Source organism: Aquarana catesbeiana, linkage group LG05 (genome assembly GCF_042186555.1).
Source record: "Aquarana catesbeiana isolate 2022-GZ linkage group LG05, ASM4218655v1, whole genome shotgun sequence".
In the NCBI taxonomy this organism is placed as follows: domain Eukaryota; kingdom Metazoa; phylum Chordata; class Amphibia; order Anura; family Ranidae; genus Aquarana; species Aquarana catesbeiana.
Window position 1 is genome coordinate 494,103,507 of NC_133328.1, and position 17,764 is coordinate 494,121,270.

Consider the following 17,764-nt stretch of genomic DNA (forward strand, 5'->3'; position numbering starts at 1 on the left):
CACCTATCAGTGCAGCCTATCAGTGCACATTAGTGCCTCCTATCAGTGCTGCCTATCAGTGCTCATCAATGTGGCCTATCAGTGCCCATCAATGCCTGCTATCAGTGCCCATTAGTGCCTTCTATCAGTGCCCATCAGTGCCTTCTATCAGTGCCCATCAGTGCCTTCTATCAGTGCCCATCAGTGCCTTCTATCAGTGGTCATCAGTGCCTTCTATCAGTGGTCATCAGTGCCTTCTATGAGTGCTCATCAGTGCCTTCTATCAGTGCTCATCAGTGCCCTCTATCAGTGCCCATCAGTGCCTTCTATCAGTGCCCATCAGTGAATGCTATTCATTTCCATCAGTGCCCTCTGCCTTCTCAGGACAGCACTGCTGTGAGTGGAGATTGGTGTCTGTCAAGGAACAGTAGCACAGAGACACTGGCATTAACGTTCTATTTGCCCGTCCATCCTCTCTGGCAGGGGATGAGAGAGGACACACACAGCTGATCTCACTGCTCCCCCTTCTCCCCCTCCCCTCTCCTGTGTGCTCCGCAGGAAATATGAGCTCTTTAGCTTCACACTTGACTGCCCGCGGAGCACACAGGAGAGGGGAGAGGGAGAAGGGGGAGCAGTGAGATCAGCTGTGTGTGTCCTCTCTCATCCCCTGCCAGAGAGGACGGACGGGCAAATAGAACATTAATGCCGGTGTCTCTGTTGTGTCTGTTCCATGACAGACACAGATCTCCGCTCAGAGCCGTGTGTGAATAGCAACCCCGTTGGGCCCCCCCACAGTGGCGGAATGCCGGGCCCCGTTGCAAGTGCAACTGTTGCGACCCTGGTAATTCTGCCACTGCGCCCCCTGGCTACACAGGAACAGTGCCCCTCCCAGGAAATGATGTCACCAGCTTTCAGTAACCACACCCACTGGCTGCTTTTATGCTCAGAAGGAAGTAGAATTGAAGTCATGTGATGGCACTGGATACTGCAAAATAAAGGTAGAAAAACTTTTTTCATTTTGAGGCATAAGGCTGAACTTAGCTCACATTAATGATTGCAGGGGAGAATTTAAGTGTTAGGGTGGACTTCCACTTTAACACTTTATTGACACAATGATTCATTGTTTCACAACAGGAATTTTTGCCTTGCTAACTATATGAGGAATATGCAAATATGCATAGCTCCTACTAGGGACAAAGTCTAACTTAGGGTGGAAATATAAAAAGCAAGTTCAAGACATCTTACATTCTTTATAACTACAGAAACCAATGGCTACTACTTTGTTTCTGCTGCTACTTCTCCAGCACATCCATGGATTGGTAAAGAGATCTAATTATTCTATACATACAGTATTTTACCTTTATTGTTCATAGCATAACTACACTTTATGCTATTCTTATGGCAAATATAACATTGTAAGACAGAGCAATTAAATAATTTTTCATGTGTATTAAGCACCGTCATCTGTTCATTAAAGCGGTGTTCCAGCCGCAATTTTTCTTTTTTTAAGTCAGCAGCAACAAACACTGTAGCTGCTGACTTTTAAAAAGGACACTTACCTGTCCAGGGAGCCCACGATGTCAGCCCCCCAAGGCCGATCCGTTCGGATCAGGTGCAGGCGCCGCCATTTCAACTAAGAGGAAACCGGCAGTGGAGCCTTGCGGGGACTCCCGCGAGTCCCGCGGCGCTTTGCGAATGGCCAGCTTGTCTTTTGGGGGACACACAGGTCCCAGAAGACAACGGGGGTGCTCGGCGCAGAAGAGGATGTGATGTCTCGGGCCGCGGCCCGGCTGAATTGGAATTACACTTGTACTTTAAAAAAAAGTACTAAAGGGAAAAAAAGGTTTTTCAATATATTAAAAAACGAGGGGTGGGCTTCGTTTAGGACCACCTCTCAAAAGTGGGTGGAACTCCACTTTAAACCCTAGGTTATGTCATAGTTATGACAATCCAACATACTTGTATGTTGTGTGTTTAAAATTGTATACAATTTTTATTGTAATTTATCTTGACCAATGATACATGTTGGAATAAAGTATCTCTAATTTTTAAATCTATTCATGGCACCTTAAAAGTCCCATTTTTGCTTGTTATAATTTTCTGGTCATTTCAATATGTGGGGGTGTGGTGCTTTAGGTGATTTCCCATTAATCTCTATCTTCAACTTTTTAAAAAATAATAAGACAGTTTATTGCTTTCTGCGCATGTTATTATCACCTACTGAAATATAAACTGTACTCATAAGGATATGTACTCAGATCACACTAATATTCTCAGTTTTTATTAAGTGGTTACTTCGAAATGTGTGTACTGCACATTGACACTATAATGATGGCACGAGCCTGATTCAGTCAATCTCAAGCAATGTCATAGAGATACTGATTTACATATAGCAAATGTGTTGGGTCTAAAATACAAGTGCATGTCTAAATTAAAATCATCGACACCCAACTTGATTAGAAAAGAGTGTTCATTTCCATGATGGTAATAGTTCTTTCCGCTCCCTTTATTGCAGGAATTTTAGCAAAAAAATATTTTTTAACTGTGTATTTCAAACTATGCTGACATTTTATTAAATGCTTACAAAGTATAATCACAACAGGCTACATATTAAATATTCTGTCTCATATATACAATTAAATGTAAAATGTAACTTAGAAACATTTGCAATAATATTTTTTTCTGATACTTTATGAGGCTCTAAAAAGGAGATATTAGAAGTATTTGAAAGCTGTCACCCCAGAATATGCTTATTTTCCCTACACTGAAAAAAAACACTTGCCTTTGATTTTTGAGTCCTTGTTAGAATTACCCACATTTAACAACGGAATATTACAACAGCCAGAATAAAAAATAAAATGTATATTTATAAAAAAAAAAAAAAAACTATGGCCATGGTGAGTTCTGCTTTTTCACCTATTGTTGGACCAAGTAAACCCTGCTTGCCTGAACCCTGCTGTTGAACAAACACCCCAGTCATTTTGCAGTGTTTAAATATTATATCTACATTGCCAGATCCCTGTTTCAGGCCCGAAAAATGAATCCTTAGGCATTGGAAGGCGGTTGACCCTCCTGTGCTGAAGGAGTGGCTGGCACAGATAGGGGACACGCTCCGGTTGGAGAAATACATCTTTCAACATAGGGGGCGTTCAAAAAAATTTGATAAACTTTGGTCACCCTGGCTGGATACCCCTGGCACCTCCCCTATAGACCTGGGGATGGATAGGCTGCTGCTTTAATTTGCTCAGATAAACACAGAGATGAGGACAGGAGAGAGGGCAAACGGTGTATTTATTCGGACGTAAGGGACAGACCCCCCTAGATGTGGTATGTGCGGGAGTGCTTGGGGCTAACGGTAACTTGTATCCCATGCTAATGAATATTGAGTGATGTATGTGCTGAATGAACCACTGAACTATATGTGTCCGGAATCTATGACAGTTATTGTTATATCTTTGGAAATTACGTGAAGATCGTTGCTGATATATCTTTGTAAAATGTAATGTTTTTCTTTGTTTGTGTTCCAATAAACTTTTTTATGAGAAAAAAAATATTATACCCACAGCAAATGTTATCCTGTTTTCTTACTTAGAAGTTGATGTTATAAAAAATATCAATGGATTCAGTTCTTAGATTTTTATATTAATTATTATAAGTGCTTGAATCGTGTTTATGATAGTATAACTGATGTGATTGTAGCCGTATTAATGCAATTGTGACAGAGGAAATTGAGTACTGTCCGTGATACTTTTTTTGTTTGCACTAACATACACTAACATACAATTTTTCAGGACAAGCTTTTGGGGTATGTCCCCCAAAAAAAGTATCACGGGCAGTACTCAATTTTTTCTATGATAGTATAACAAATGCTTCAAAGCTAAAGCTATAATTTAGGAAATCCAAACTTATTGTAAATTCCAATACAAATTATGGGAGGGATGAATGAAGATGGCCTCCTCCAGTGATAGAGCATGTTTCATTGATGGAAGCTATAATATAGCTATACATGGAGAATGGGGGCAGAAAGGGCAAGCATAGTTGGTAATCTTGCCGAATGCCTGTGACGGGTCCAGCCAATCGTATTTACACCCGCAGCACCAGCACCAGAAGATTACAGCTGTGGTGTCATGGGGGAGGGCAGAGGACTTTAAATTTCAAGAGAGCAGCCAGCAGCACAAGGGACACTTTGCATTGAATGAAGGTACCATCCCTTGTGCTGATTGATAAAATGTAATTAAACTAAATTATAATGCAGCAGCATATGACAGTACACATTTTAAGGAAAGTACTAATTAATATTGCACCCACCTGTTTCCTTCAGTCTACAGCGCATACGGAAAGTATTCGCAGCGCTTCACTTTTTGCACATTTTGTTATGTTACAGCCTTATTCCAAATTGGATTAAATTAATTATTTTCCTCAAAATTCTACAAACAATACCCCCCGAATGACAACGTGAAATACTCTTTTTGAAATCTTTGCAAATTTATTAAAAATAAAAAAGGAAAAAAATCCCTTGTACATAAGTATCCACAGCCTTTGCTCAATACTTTGTTGAAACACCTTTGGCACCAATTACAGCCTCCAGTCTTTTTGAGAATGATGATACAAGCTTGACACACCTATTTTTGGGCAGTTTCTCCCATTCTTCTTTCTTCTTAGGTTGGATGGGGAGCGTCATTGCATCGGGTCCAAGTCTGGGCTCTAGCTGGGCCACTCAAGGACATTCACAGAGTTGTCTGGTAGCCAGTCCTTTGTTATCTTGGCTGTGTGCTTAGGGTCGTTGTCCTGTTGGAAGATGAACCTTCGCCCCAGTCTGAGGTCCAGAGTACTCTGTAGCAGGTTTTCATCAAGGATGTCTCTGTACATTGTTGTATTCATCTTTCCCTTGATCCTGACTAATCTCCCAGTTCCTGCCGCTGAAAAACTTCCCCACAGCATGATGCTGCCACCACCTTCACTGTAGGGATGGTATTGGCCAGGTGATGAACGGTGCCTGGTTTCCTCTAGAAATGCACATTGCTATTCAGGCCAAAGAGTTCAATTTTTGTTTCATCAGACCAGAGAATTTTATTTCTCATGGTCTGAGAGTCCTTCAGGTGCTTTTTGGCAAACTCCAGGTGGGCTGTCATGTGTCTTTTACTGAGGAATGGATTCTGTCTGGCCACTTTACCATACAGGCAGGGCCAGTGCTTGTATATTTTGCGCCCCAGGCAAGACTAATACGCCCCCCAATGCAGCCTGCCCGGCCCGGCGGGGGGGGGGTTTGGTGGTGCTAGTCTAAAGCACGGGTGTCTACAACAGGGAACAGGGTCAGAGCAGACTTACCAGGGCAGGATAATTTTGCCTATGCTCAGGGACCTGATGGTTCCTGCATCCCCAGCTGTTCTCATCCCCGCCTCGTCCAGATCCCCTCGCCACTGTCGTCCACCTCCCCAGCTGTGCTCACCTCATCCGGCTCCCCAGTATCCCCTCCCCACTCTCTCCCTCTGCCTCCCCAGCTGTGCCCCCCTCATCCAGCTCCGGTGTCTCCTCCCCACTGTGTCCTCCTCTTCCTCCCCAGCTGTGCCCGCCTCATCCAGCTCCCCAGTATCCCCTCCCCGCTGTCCTCCTCCACCACCCCAGATGTGCCCGCCTCATCCGGCTCCCCAGTATCCCCTCCCCACTGTCCTCCACCACCTCCCCAGCTGTGCCCACCTCGTCTGGCTCCCCAGTGTCCCTTCCCTACTGTCCTCCTCTGCCTCCCAAGCTGTGCCCGCCGAACAGCCCTGTGTAGGTTGAGATTCTTCAGCCCCTCATGTTCTACGGCCAGGCTAAAGGGGAAGTCAGTGGCCCTGGCTGTGCCCCCTAGATAGCAGTGCGCTCTAGGTGACTGCGCAACGGATCCGCATACAGGCCTGATTGGCTGAGTGCTTTAGAGTTGTTCTTCTGGAAGGCTCTCCTCTCTCCACTGAGAAACGCTGAAGCTCTGTCAGAGTGACCATCGGATTCTTGGTCACCTCCCTGACTAAGGCCCTTCTCCATCGAACGCTCAGTTTGCCAGGGCGGCCCGCTCTTGGAAGAGTCCTGGTGGTTCCAAACTTCTTCCATTTACAGATGATGGAGGCCACTGTGCTCATTGGGACCTCCAATGCTGCAAACATTTGTCTGTACCCTTCCCAAGATCTGTGCCTCAATACAATCCTGGCTCAGAGGTCTACAGACAATTCTTTGGACTTCATGGATTGGTTTGTGGTCTGACATGCACTGTTAACTGTGGGGCCTTATATAGACAGGTGTGCCTTTCCAAATCATGTCCAATCAACTAAATTTACCACAGGTGGACTCCAATCAAGTTGTAGAAACATCTCAAGGATGATCAGTGGAAACAGGATGCACCTGAGCTCAATTTTGAGTGTCATGGCAAAGGCTGTAAACAGTGGCGTAACTAGAACCTTCAGGGCCCCGGTGCAAGAAATCATGAAGGGCCCCCCTGACCCCCAGCTGGGGCCCTTCCCTCCAAGCCGATGGCATAAATGCCAAGGCCCGGTCGCAAGTGTGATGTTTGTGACCCTGGTACTTCTGCCACTGGCATCTGTTTTTTTTATTTTTATTGTATTTTTCTACCATTTATTTATTGTTTTACAATATTATTTTATAAAAAATATTTAAATTTTTTTTTAAGAGTTGGGGGGCTTTGGTGAGATATCAGGGGTCTAAGCAGACCTCTGATGTTTCACCTTTGAGAACGAGAAAGAAGATTGAGAGCACAGCCTCAGCTGCACAGAATGAATGGACAGGAATAGCTCTGTATAGAGCTGCCCCTTTATTCGCAAACTGAACCATAGTAAATACAGTTTACTATGTTTCAGTTATGAATGGATTGAGTCCGTGATCGGTATGGATCACTGACTCTCCATGCAGATACCCTACAGCAGCTGCCAGGAGAGGGGAGGGGGGGACTCTGCTGAGCTGTGGGGACAAGGGGAGGGGCCAGGAGAGAGCGGGGGGGGCAGGAAAAAGTACAGGGGGGCTGGAGAGCACACGGGGGGCAGCAGAAAGAAGCTGCATAGGAGGCGTGGTGGGTGCGGCTGCATATAGAGGAACTGATCTTTCCATTTCCCCCACTTCTCATCTCCTTTCAGCAGCTGCAGGAGGAGAATGGAGAGATCCGTTTCTCTGTATCAGTGTTTCTCAACATTTCTTCAACATTTTAGTCAAGGTGCAACATATTGGCTCTTCACTGCCTGTCAAATGCCTCTGAAAAGCGATCTGCATCACTTTTCAGAGGAATGGTATTTTCTTGTTGGTATTATGAACCCCCCCTAAAAAATCTGTTCTGATCGTAAAGAAAAAGGGGGTCAGAATTACAAGTAATGTGTATACATACACACATGTAAACACACGTACGCAAATACACACATATACATATAAATACATGCACACACATAGACGCACACACATAAACGCACACACATGAGCAAACACACAAACATGCACATATAACTCTATACACATGCACACACATGCGCACACACATATAACTCTATACACATGCACACACATGCGCACACACATATAACTCTATACACATGCGCACACACATAACTCTATACATATGCACACACACATGCGCACACACATATAACTCTATACACATGCACACACATGCGCACACACATATAACTCTATACACATGCACACACATGCGCACACACATATAACTCTATACACATGCACACACATATAACTCTATACACATGCGCACACACATATAACACTATACACATGCACACACATGCGCACACACATATAACTCTATACACATGAAAACACATGCGCACACACATATAACTCTATACACATGCATACACACACACATGCGCACACACATAAAACTCTATACACATGCACACACATATAACTCTATACACATGCACACACATGCGCACACACATATAACTCTATACACATGCGCACACACATGTAAACATACACATGCACACAAATAAACGCACACACACATATAAAACACACACACACACACACATGCAGACACACACACATGCAGACACACACATGCAGACACACACATATAAGCACACACACATGCAGACACACACATATAAGCACACACACATGCATACAAACATATATAGATCGCCTTTTTAAAAATCTGCAGCTGCAGCTCTGTACCTTAAACTCTCCATGCTGGGTACTGCACTGTAGGGGGAGGCAGAGAGCACAGCACACAGTGTGCTAGACACGTCTCACCTACTTTCACTTTGTGACCGAGCTCCTGCACTGCCGAATGATTTACGCATCGGCTGAGGATGAGGGAGCTCGGTCCCATATGCAGCCACCGCTCGGGGAGAGGGGGGCACACGGGCCCCCTGCAGCATGGGGCCCAGTCGCAATGGCGACTTTTGCGACCCCTATACTTCCGCCCCTGGCTGTAAATACTTATGTACATTTTTTTTCCTTTTTTATTTTTAATAAATTTGCAAAGATTTAACTTGAAAGTGACATTGGGATGTCCCATGCCTACTTATTTGTTCTTAAGGCTGGGTTCACACTGAGGAACGGAGCTGCTCACAGCAGGGGTCCGGTGCGTCTCCATTCATTGTTTTAGGTATGATTTCAGCCCAAATTTTTGTCTGAATTCAGGCGTGAAATGGACCAGAAAATGCACAGGACTTGTGCAATTCGCACCGGAGCCGCTCTGGAGATGTGAGAGATGGTCACAATCTACTGACAAAGTGACTTGGATGTGGAGAAACCCACATTCCAATTGGCACTGGTGTGAAGCCAGCCTAGAGGTTTTTGCATTTTATCTCATATCAGAAAGTTGAGAGCAACGCTAAAGCCAAACTCCAGTCAAAATACTTTTTACGTTTTTGATAGAGCTTACTCCCCTTCTCCACAATTGTGCAGACAGCAACAAAATACATTTTCTCAGTGAGAATCATTTAGAAGCTCTGTCAGGATTTCTTTGTGGTCTTCATCATTGTTAGGGATGTTTCTTTTCACCTACTGTCCAGGTGATGGGTGTAAGACAGAACAGGAAGTGAGGAAAAATCTTTCCAGCAGAGACAGCATACGATACCTGAGAGAAAAAAAATATGCTCAATAGGACCCTTCCCAATTACTTTATATATTGACTGGAGTTTGGTATAAGTGTCAGTAAACTGGGGAAGCATTATATGTATTGTAATTTTTGGTGCCCTGGGTTAATTCCAACCCTTAAAAAGACCCCCTGTACACAATAACTGCACTGTAGGATCAGTATATCTACTATAGAAACAAGTACAGATAACTTTTTTCCACCTGGAAGAAAAATATCATATTATAATACACTTTGAGTACACCTTTGTCATCCATGATTTTCATTATAATCTGTGTAATCAAGATCACTGAACCAGTCCATGTTAATCAGTTATTTGCTACTGAAATGTTCATCCTATCTTCTGAATGCAATAGTTACTGTCCCACCCATTGTAAACGAAAATCTTGAAAGATGCATTGCTTCTCTTAGCTAAACAGTTATACAAAATGTGTATAAGATCTTTTATTATTATATTCTAGAGTACTTTTCACTATAATAATTGCAGTTTTGTACTACTTTTCAGCCTGTCCTGGAACAAGCAAGTAAGTACAAATTTTACTGTAAAAATGATAAACTGTGTTATGTATCCAAACCTGTGAGGATGAGGTCAGCCACCCAGTTTTTATCATCTGACATATAAGGAAATAGAAGTTGTGTCATACTAGATGTCTTATCACTGCCTTGTGATCAGAATTTCTGATAAGACTGAGGGAATTTTCCAGACAGCAAATGAAATTAAGGGTCTCAGGCTGTAAACTAATCTGACCTTAAAGTGGTTGTAAAGCATGATAGTATTTTACCCTCATGCATTCTATGCATAAAAGGTAAAAAACCTTGAGTATGCTGCTCCCCCCACAGCCCCCCTAATACCAGAGTCTGATCCCTATCCAGCAATGTGCACGAGAGCAGCTACTGTCCTGGCTCTCTGCCTCCTTATTGGCTCAGAGACAGCAGCCATTGACTCCTGCTGTCAATCACAGCCAGTTAAGTGAGCGGAGGCAGGGCCGAGCCCCATTCTGTATGTCTTGTAGACACAGAGTGGGGCTCAGGAGCAAGAACACACGAGTGCCCCCATACCAAGTGGCTTGCTATAGGGGCAGTCGGCGGGGGGGGAGAGCTGAAACCTGTGATCCTGGAATCTGCACAGAGCCCAGGGTGGCTCCAAAGCGCTTTTTGACTTTGTCTAGCGACTTAGTCACAGTCTCTGAGGTGAGCATATTACCTTCAGGGGGTCCCCTGTGTTGCACCATCGCATGATCTGTGGCATGTGGAGATTTAAGCACGTTTGAACACACCACCGTTGAAGATCTTGTACAATCATTTGATATCTATGTGCAGGACTGCTCATATGCTTGATGCAGTTATATAGTTCTTAAAGACACATTGCATTTATGAATTGTGTGGCACTCAGTACCTTACATTTTGTTTGGCACATGGCACTTCTGGAATTTATTTCCACATATGATGCAAGTTATTGTGGTTTAGGTTTGCCGTATGTGTTTATGCACTTTAAATTTATTTATATTTTATTATTTATGATTTACTATTATTTTTATTTTATTTTGTGATTATATCTAATCAAATAGTGTTTAATACGCTTTCACATATATTTGATGCACAATTTTGTATCTCCACATGGGCACACCCAGTACGCTTTAGTGCACTATTTATATTGCATTAATATTTTTTTGATTTGTGATGTATTTAATTCACTAGTGTTCAATACGCTTTTACATACAGTCAGGTCCATAAATATTGGGACATCGACACAATTCTAATCTTTTTGGCTCTTTACACCACCACAATGGATTTGAAATGAAACAAACAAGACATGCTTTAACTGCAGACTTTCAGCTTTAATTTGAGGGTATTTACATCCAAATCAGGTGAACGATGTAGGAATTACAACAGTTTGTATATGTGCCTCCCACTTTTTAAGGGACCAAAAGTAATGGGACAATTGGCTGCTCAGCTGTTCCATGGACAGGTGTGTGTTATTCCCTCATTATCCCATTTACAAGGAGCAGATAAAAGGTCCAGAGTTCATTTCAAGTGTGCTATTTGCATTTGGAATCTGTTGCTGTGAACTCTCAATATGAGATCCACAGAGCTGTCACTAAAAGTGAAGCAAGCCATCATTAGGCTGAAAAAACAAAACAAACCCATCAGAGAGATACATCCTTAAAAAGAAAGAACGCACCGGTGAGCTCAGCAACACCAAAAGACCCGGAAGACCACGGAAAACAACTGTGGTGGATAACCGAAGAATTCTTTCCCTGGTGAAGAAAACACCCTTCACAACAGTTGGCCAGATCAAGAACACTCTCCAAGAGGTAGATGTATGTGTGTCAAAGTCAACAATCAAGAGAAGACTTCACCAGAGTGAATACAGAGGGTTCACTACAAGATGTAAACCATTGGTGAGCCTCAAAAACAGGAAGGCCAGATTAGGGATTGCCAAACAACATCTAAAAAAGCCTTCACAGTTCTGGAACAACATCCTATGGACAGATGAGACCAAGATTAATGTGTACCAGAGTGATGGGAAGAGAAGAGTATGGAGAAGGAAAGGAACTGCTCATGATCCAAAGCATACCACCTCATGAGTGAAGCATGGTGGTGGTAGTGTCATGGCGTGGGCATGTATGGCTGCCATTGGAACTAGTTCTCTTGTATGTATTGATGATGTGACTGCTGACAAAAGCACCAGGATGAATTCTGAAGTGTATTGGGCAATATTATCTGCTCATATTCAGCAAAATGCTTCAGAACTCATTGTATGTTGCTTTACAGTGCAGATGGACAATGACCCTAAGCATACTGTGAAAGCAACCAAAGAGTTTTTTAAGGGAAAGAAGTGGAATGTTATGCAATGGCCAAGTCAATCACCTGACCTGAATCTGATTGAGCATGCATTTCACTTGCTGAAGACAAAACTGAAGGGAAAATGCCCCAAAAACAAGCAGGAAGACAGTTGCAGTAGAGGCCTGGCAGAGCATCACCAGGGATGAAACCCAGTGTCTATGCGTTCCAGACTTCAGGCTGTAATTGACTGCAAAGGATTTGCAAAGTATTAAAAAGTGAAAGTTTGATGGATGATTGTTAATCTGTCCCATTACTTTTGGTCCCTTAAAAAGTGTGAGGCACATATACAAACTGTTATAATTCCTACACTGTTCACCTGATTTGGATGTAAATACCCTCAAATTAAAGTTGAAGGTCTGCAGTTAAAGCACATCTTGTTCGTTTCATTTCAAATCCATTGTGGTGGTATATAGAGCCAAAAAGATTAGAATTGTGTCGATGTCCCAATATTTATGGACCTAACTGTATATTTGATATATTAGAGGTTGTGACAGTACATGGACACACCCAGCACACTCTAGCACATCACTTTATTTATTGATTCCTTTATTAGCTTTGTTGCCCTTCTCTGTACTCGCTCCATTTCCAGTACACCCTTCCTGATGACTGGTGCTCAGAACTGGACAGCATACTCCAGGTGAGGCCGGACCAAAGTCTTGTAGACTGGGAGAATTATTGCTTTATCTCTGGAGTTAATCCCCTTTTTAATGCATGCCGATATTCTGTTTGATTTGTTAGCAGCAGCTTGACATTGTATGCCATTGCTGAGCCTAATATCTACTAGGACCCCCAGGTCCTTTTCCATCTTAGATTCCCCCAGAGGTTCACCCCCTAGTGAGTAGATTGCATTCATATTTTTGCCACCCAAATGCATTATTTTACATTTTTCTACATTAAACCTCATTTGTCATGTAGTTGTCCACCCCATTAGAATGTTCAGATCTTTTTGCAAGGTTTCTGCATCCTGCGGAGAAGTTATTGCCCTGCTTAGTTTAGTATCGATTGATTTAGCAAGAATGATTCTTCATGAATCCATGCTGATTACTGCTAATGATACCGTTTTCATTACTAAATCTTGTATATAGTTCCTTATCATCCCCTCCAAGAGCTTGCATACAATTGAAGTTAGGCTAACTGGTCTGTAATTCCCAGGGATGTATCTTGGCCCTTTTTTAAGTATTGGTGCTACATTGGCTTTTCTCCAATCAGCTGTTACGATTCCAGTCAGTAGACTGTCAGTAAAAATTAGGAACAATGGTCTGGCAATTACTTGACTCCTTAAATACCCTCAGGTGCAAGCCATCTGGTCCCGGTGATTTATTAATGTTAAGTTTCCCAAATCTATTTTTAATTCTGTCCTCTGTTAGCCATGAGGGTGCTTCCTGTGATGTGTCATGAGGACAAACACTGCAGTTTTGGTTACTGAAGCCCCCGCTTCCCTCGTGAAGACTGAGGAGAAGAATAAATTCAATACCTTCGCCATCTCCCCATCCTTTGTAACCAGATGTCCTTCCTCATTCTTTATGGGGCCAATTATGTCTGTCCTCCCTTTTTTACTGTTTATATACTTAAATAATGTTTTGGGATTTTTTTTGCTCTCCTCAGCTATGTGTCTTTTGTGTTCTATCTTAGTCGCCCCAATTGCACCCTTACATATCTTGTTGCATTCTTTGTAAAGTCTGAATGCTGATGATGATTCCTCAGCAGTGTATTTTTTGAAGGCCTTCTCCTTTGCTTTTATATGCATTTTTACATTAGAGTTAAGCCATCGAGGACTTTTGTTCGCTCTTTTAAATTTATTTCCCAATGGGATGCACTGGCTAATGCCCTTATTTAATATGCTCTTAAAGCAAACCCATCTCACATCCATGTTCTTTGTTTCTAAAGGGCCGTACACACGATCGGACTTTTTGACAACAAACATGCATTTTCAGTTTCCATCGGACTTTTGTTGGCTGTGCGAACGGACAAACTTTCCGGCAACAAAAGTCCGATGGAGCCAAGTCCGATTGTGTGTACACAAAGCAATCGGACTTTTGTACAAACTACAGTACGCAGCCGCGAGAATGTTGAATGATCGGATCGCGCTGGTTCTCGGCGGCAGGGTACTGTACATCTTACGCTAGCTGCAATAGGAAAAAAAACATTTTCCTACTGCGGCGGGCGCGAGGGAATTCCCCTCTGGGGAATACCAAGCCCTTTGGTCTGGTAAGGATTTTAAGGGGAACCCCCTACGCCGAAAAAACGGCATGGGGGTCCCCCCAAAATCCATTCCATGACCCTTATCCGAGCACGCAGCCTGGCCGGTCAGGAAAGGGAGTAGGGACGAGCGAGCACTCGTCCCCAAGGGGGTGTGGTCATGTCATCCTATGACCCCGCCCCCTTATGACCTCACAGTCCCAGCATGCCCCGGGACTGTGATGTCATAGGGGGGCGGGGTCACCGCCTATATAAGTCCGAGCGCACAGAGACCATTCCAGCTGGAGAGAGCGTCGGGAAGTCCGGACCACCACTGGAAAAAGAGCGTCAGAAGATAGCGGAGGAGCCGGCAGAAGATGCGGACACCGGGAGAAGACGCCGGAGAGACCTCCGAAGTCAGAAGAGGACCCCCGAAGTCGGAAGAAGACCCCCAAGGTTGGAAGAGGACCCCGGAAGTGGGAAGAGGACCCCCAAAGTCGAAAGAAGACCCCAGAGCTGCCTAATAAATTACTTTAAAAACCTGTGTACTTTGTTTTTTTATTGACACTTTTTTCCCTAGGTGAATGGGTAGGGGTACAATGTACTCATTCACATAGGGTGGGGGGCTGGGATCTGGGGGCCCCCTTATTAAAGGGGGCTCCCAAATTCCGATAATCCCCCCGCCCGCAGACCCCGACAACCCTGGCCATTGGTTGGTCCTTGTCCTCATCAACATGGGGACAAGGTAATTTGGGGTGGGGGGCCCGCAGGACGCCCCCCTCCCCCCAAAGCACCCACCCCCCATGTTGAGGGCATGTGGCCTGGTACGGCTCAGGAGGGGGCGCTCGCTCATCCCCACTCCCTTTCCTGACCGGCCAGGCTGCGTGCTCGGATAAGGGTCTGGCATGGATTTTTTGGGACCCCCATGCCGTTTTTTCAGCGTATGGGGTTCCCCTTAAAATCCATAACAGACCGAAGGGCTTGGTATGCCCCTGGAGGGGAACCCATGCCGTTTTTTTATTTAAAATTTGGCGTGGAGTTCCCCCTCAAGATTCATACCAAACACAGTGCCTGGTATTGGCGGGGATCCAAGTCGGATCCCCGCACCAGTGTCATCCCGGCTCGCAAGGTGTCAATCTCGCCAATAAAAGTGGTGAGATTGACACAATATCAGACAACAATAAAGAAGTTGACCAAAGGGTGGTGGTAAAGAGCTGAAAAACCACATGATTTAGTGAAAGTTGGCTGGAAAAGTCCTGTCGTCTGTATGTAAGACAAACTTTTGGGCAACGCCCTTTGTACAAAAATCCAAGGGAAAGTTTGTACAAAGTCCTATCGTGTGTTTCTAGTAGGTTGTAGCCTTGTTTCTAGTAGGTGCGTCTACCATCTGACCTATGAAATTGTCCTGCAAGACATTTATGAACTGGCGAGCCTTAGATGAATGCGTGGTTCCCTCTGCCCAGCCTGTCGCGGACACTGGCTGCAAGGACCTTTTTCTGTCCACATTCACCCTGTTGTTTGGTATTTCTATATTAATCTTTTATTTGTTATTTTTTTTGGATTTGCCCAAAGACTATTCTTGGTTGTTTATTCTGAACAATACATGATTCTTGAAAGAGCTGATCACATTAACCTGCGGTCACCAGGTCTGCCTTAAGTGTTGTGTTAATTAACATGTTAATTATATTATTGTCTTTTAAGTTATTGCTAGAGGGGAGGGGGGGAGTATCCATGAGTCAGCCCTACCTCGTTATCTAACCCCTTGTGTTAAATGTGTATAAAAAGGCTGTATTCTGTCCAATAAAGCATTCAAGATTCCACAAGCTATTTTCGGCTAGACTTGTATTCAATGCAGCTATAATAATATATCTCTCTGGTGGTCAGGCTGGAGGAAGCGGTGTTCCTGACGGAAGCACTCAGTGGAGTATGGGATAGGATACGTCACACAGTCTATGTCTGGATAATTAAAATCCCCCATTATGATAACACTTCCTATCCTTGCTGCTAATCCAAATTGTGATAGGAGGTCCGTCTCCCCCTCCTCCCTCAGGTTAGGGGGCCTATAGCATACTCCCAGTATTATTTTCCCCTTAGCTTCATCCCTTCTGAGCTCTACCCCTAAGGATTCCACATCCTCCCTAGCTCCCTTATTGATGTCATCTCTCACATTCACTTGTACATTCTTGATATATAGGCATACCCCCCCCCCCCCTTTTTCACCCTCTCATGTTTGCATTCATGGTTCCCTCAATGAACTGCAGCTCCCCCAGTGCCGGCAGCACTAATGCAGCTCCAGACCATGACACTCCCACCACCATGCTTGACTGTAGGCAAGACACACTTGTCTGTGTACTCCTCACCTGGTTTCCGCCACACATGCTTGACACAATCTGAACCAAATAAGTTTATCTTGGTCTCATCAGACCACAGGACATGGTTCCAGTAATCCGTGTCCCTAGTTTACTTGTCTTCAGTAAACTGTTTGCGGGCTTTCTTGTGCATTATCTTTAGAAGAGGCTTCCATGCAGACCAATTTGATGCAGGGTGCAGCGTATGGTCTGAGCACTGACAGGCTGACCCTCCCCCCACCCTTTCAACCTCTGCAGCAATACTGGCAGCAATCATATGTCTATTTCCCAAAGACAACCTCTGGATATGACGCTGAGCATATGCACTCAACTTCTTTGGTCGACCATGGTGAGGCCTGTTCTGAGTGGAACCTGTTCTGTTAAACTGCTGTATGATCTTGGCCACCATGCTGCAGCTCAGTTTCAGGGTCTTGGCAATCTTCTTATAGCCAAGGCCATCTTTATGTAGAGCAACAATTCTTTTTTTTCAGATCCTCAGAGTTCTTTGCCATGAGGTGCCATGTTGAACTTCCAGCAACCAGTAAGAGAGAGTGAGTGTGATAACACCAAATTTAACACACCTGCTCCCCATTCACACCTGACACTGGGAAAGGAATATGGCTAATTAGGCCCAATTTGGACATTTTTACTTAGGCATGTACTCACTTTGGTTGCCAGCGATTTAGACATTAATGGCTGTGTGTTGAGTTGTTTTGAAGGGACAGCAAATTTAAACTGTTGTACAAGCTGTACACTCACTAATTTACATTGTAGAAAAGTGTAATTTCTTCAGTGTTGTCACATGAAAAGATATAATAAAATATTTTAAAAAATATGAGTGGTGTACTCACTTTGGTGAGATACTATACATCTATAGGAAAATTGTATAAAAATATTGTGCAATATATGGCCAGCCTTACTCTTAATGTGGTTCTAGAGCCCCACCAATGGCTCTTCCCCCACCCTTAAAGCAGTTCTTCATCCTAGGAACAATAGAAAAGGGCACTCACCTGTCCAGGGATCCAGCACCGTTCTCACTCAAGCCGATTCTTCATTGGTCTTCGGTCTTTGGCATGTTAACTGTGGCACTTTCTAAATGGTCCCGTAGCCTTCTGGGACCTGTGATGTCCCAGAAGGTTGTGGGCAGGGAGGGGGTAGGAGAACTTTCGGTGGATCCGCCATGGCAATCTGATTGGAAGTGGGAGTGGGTACCTGCTGTCAAAACCAGGACCCCCCCCGAAAAAAAAAAAAAAAAACTGTCCAAATTTAGTAGAGGAGAGGGGGAGGAGGCTGAAGACTGGAACATCCC

At 44.0% G+C, this 17,764-nt stretch overlaps 1 protein-coding gene across 1 annotated transcript in view; it reads left to right on the forward strand.

Moving 5' to 3' along the window:
* The first annotated feature begins 1,165 nt into the window (after positions 1–1,165).
* The window catches only part of LOC141145139 (meprin A subunit beta-like), an 89,794-nt gene continuing 73,195 nt past the window's right edge, over positions 1,166–17,764 (forward strand). Inside the window, exons 1-2 of the mRNA XM_073631523.1 lie at positions 1,166–1,298; positions 9,588–9,606. Of these exons, the coding sequence (XP_073487624.1) occupies positions 1,248–1,298; positions 9,588–9,606 (70 nt within the window). The 5' untranslated portion in view covers positions 1,166–1,247. The remainder of the gene's footprint in view (positions 1,299–9,587; positions 9,607–17,764) is intronic.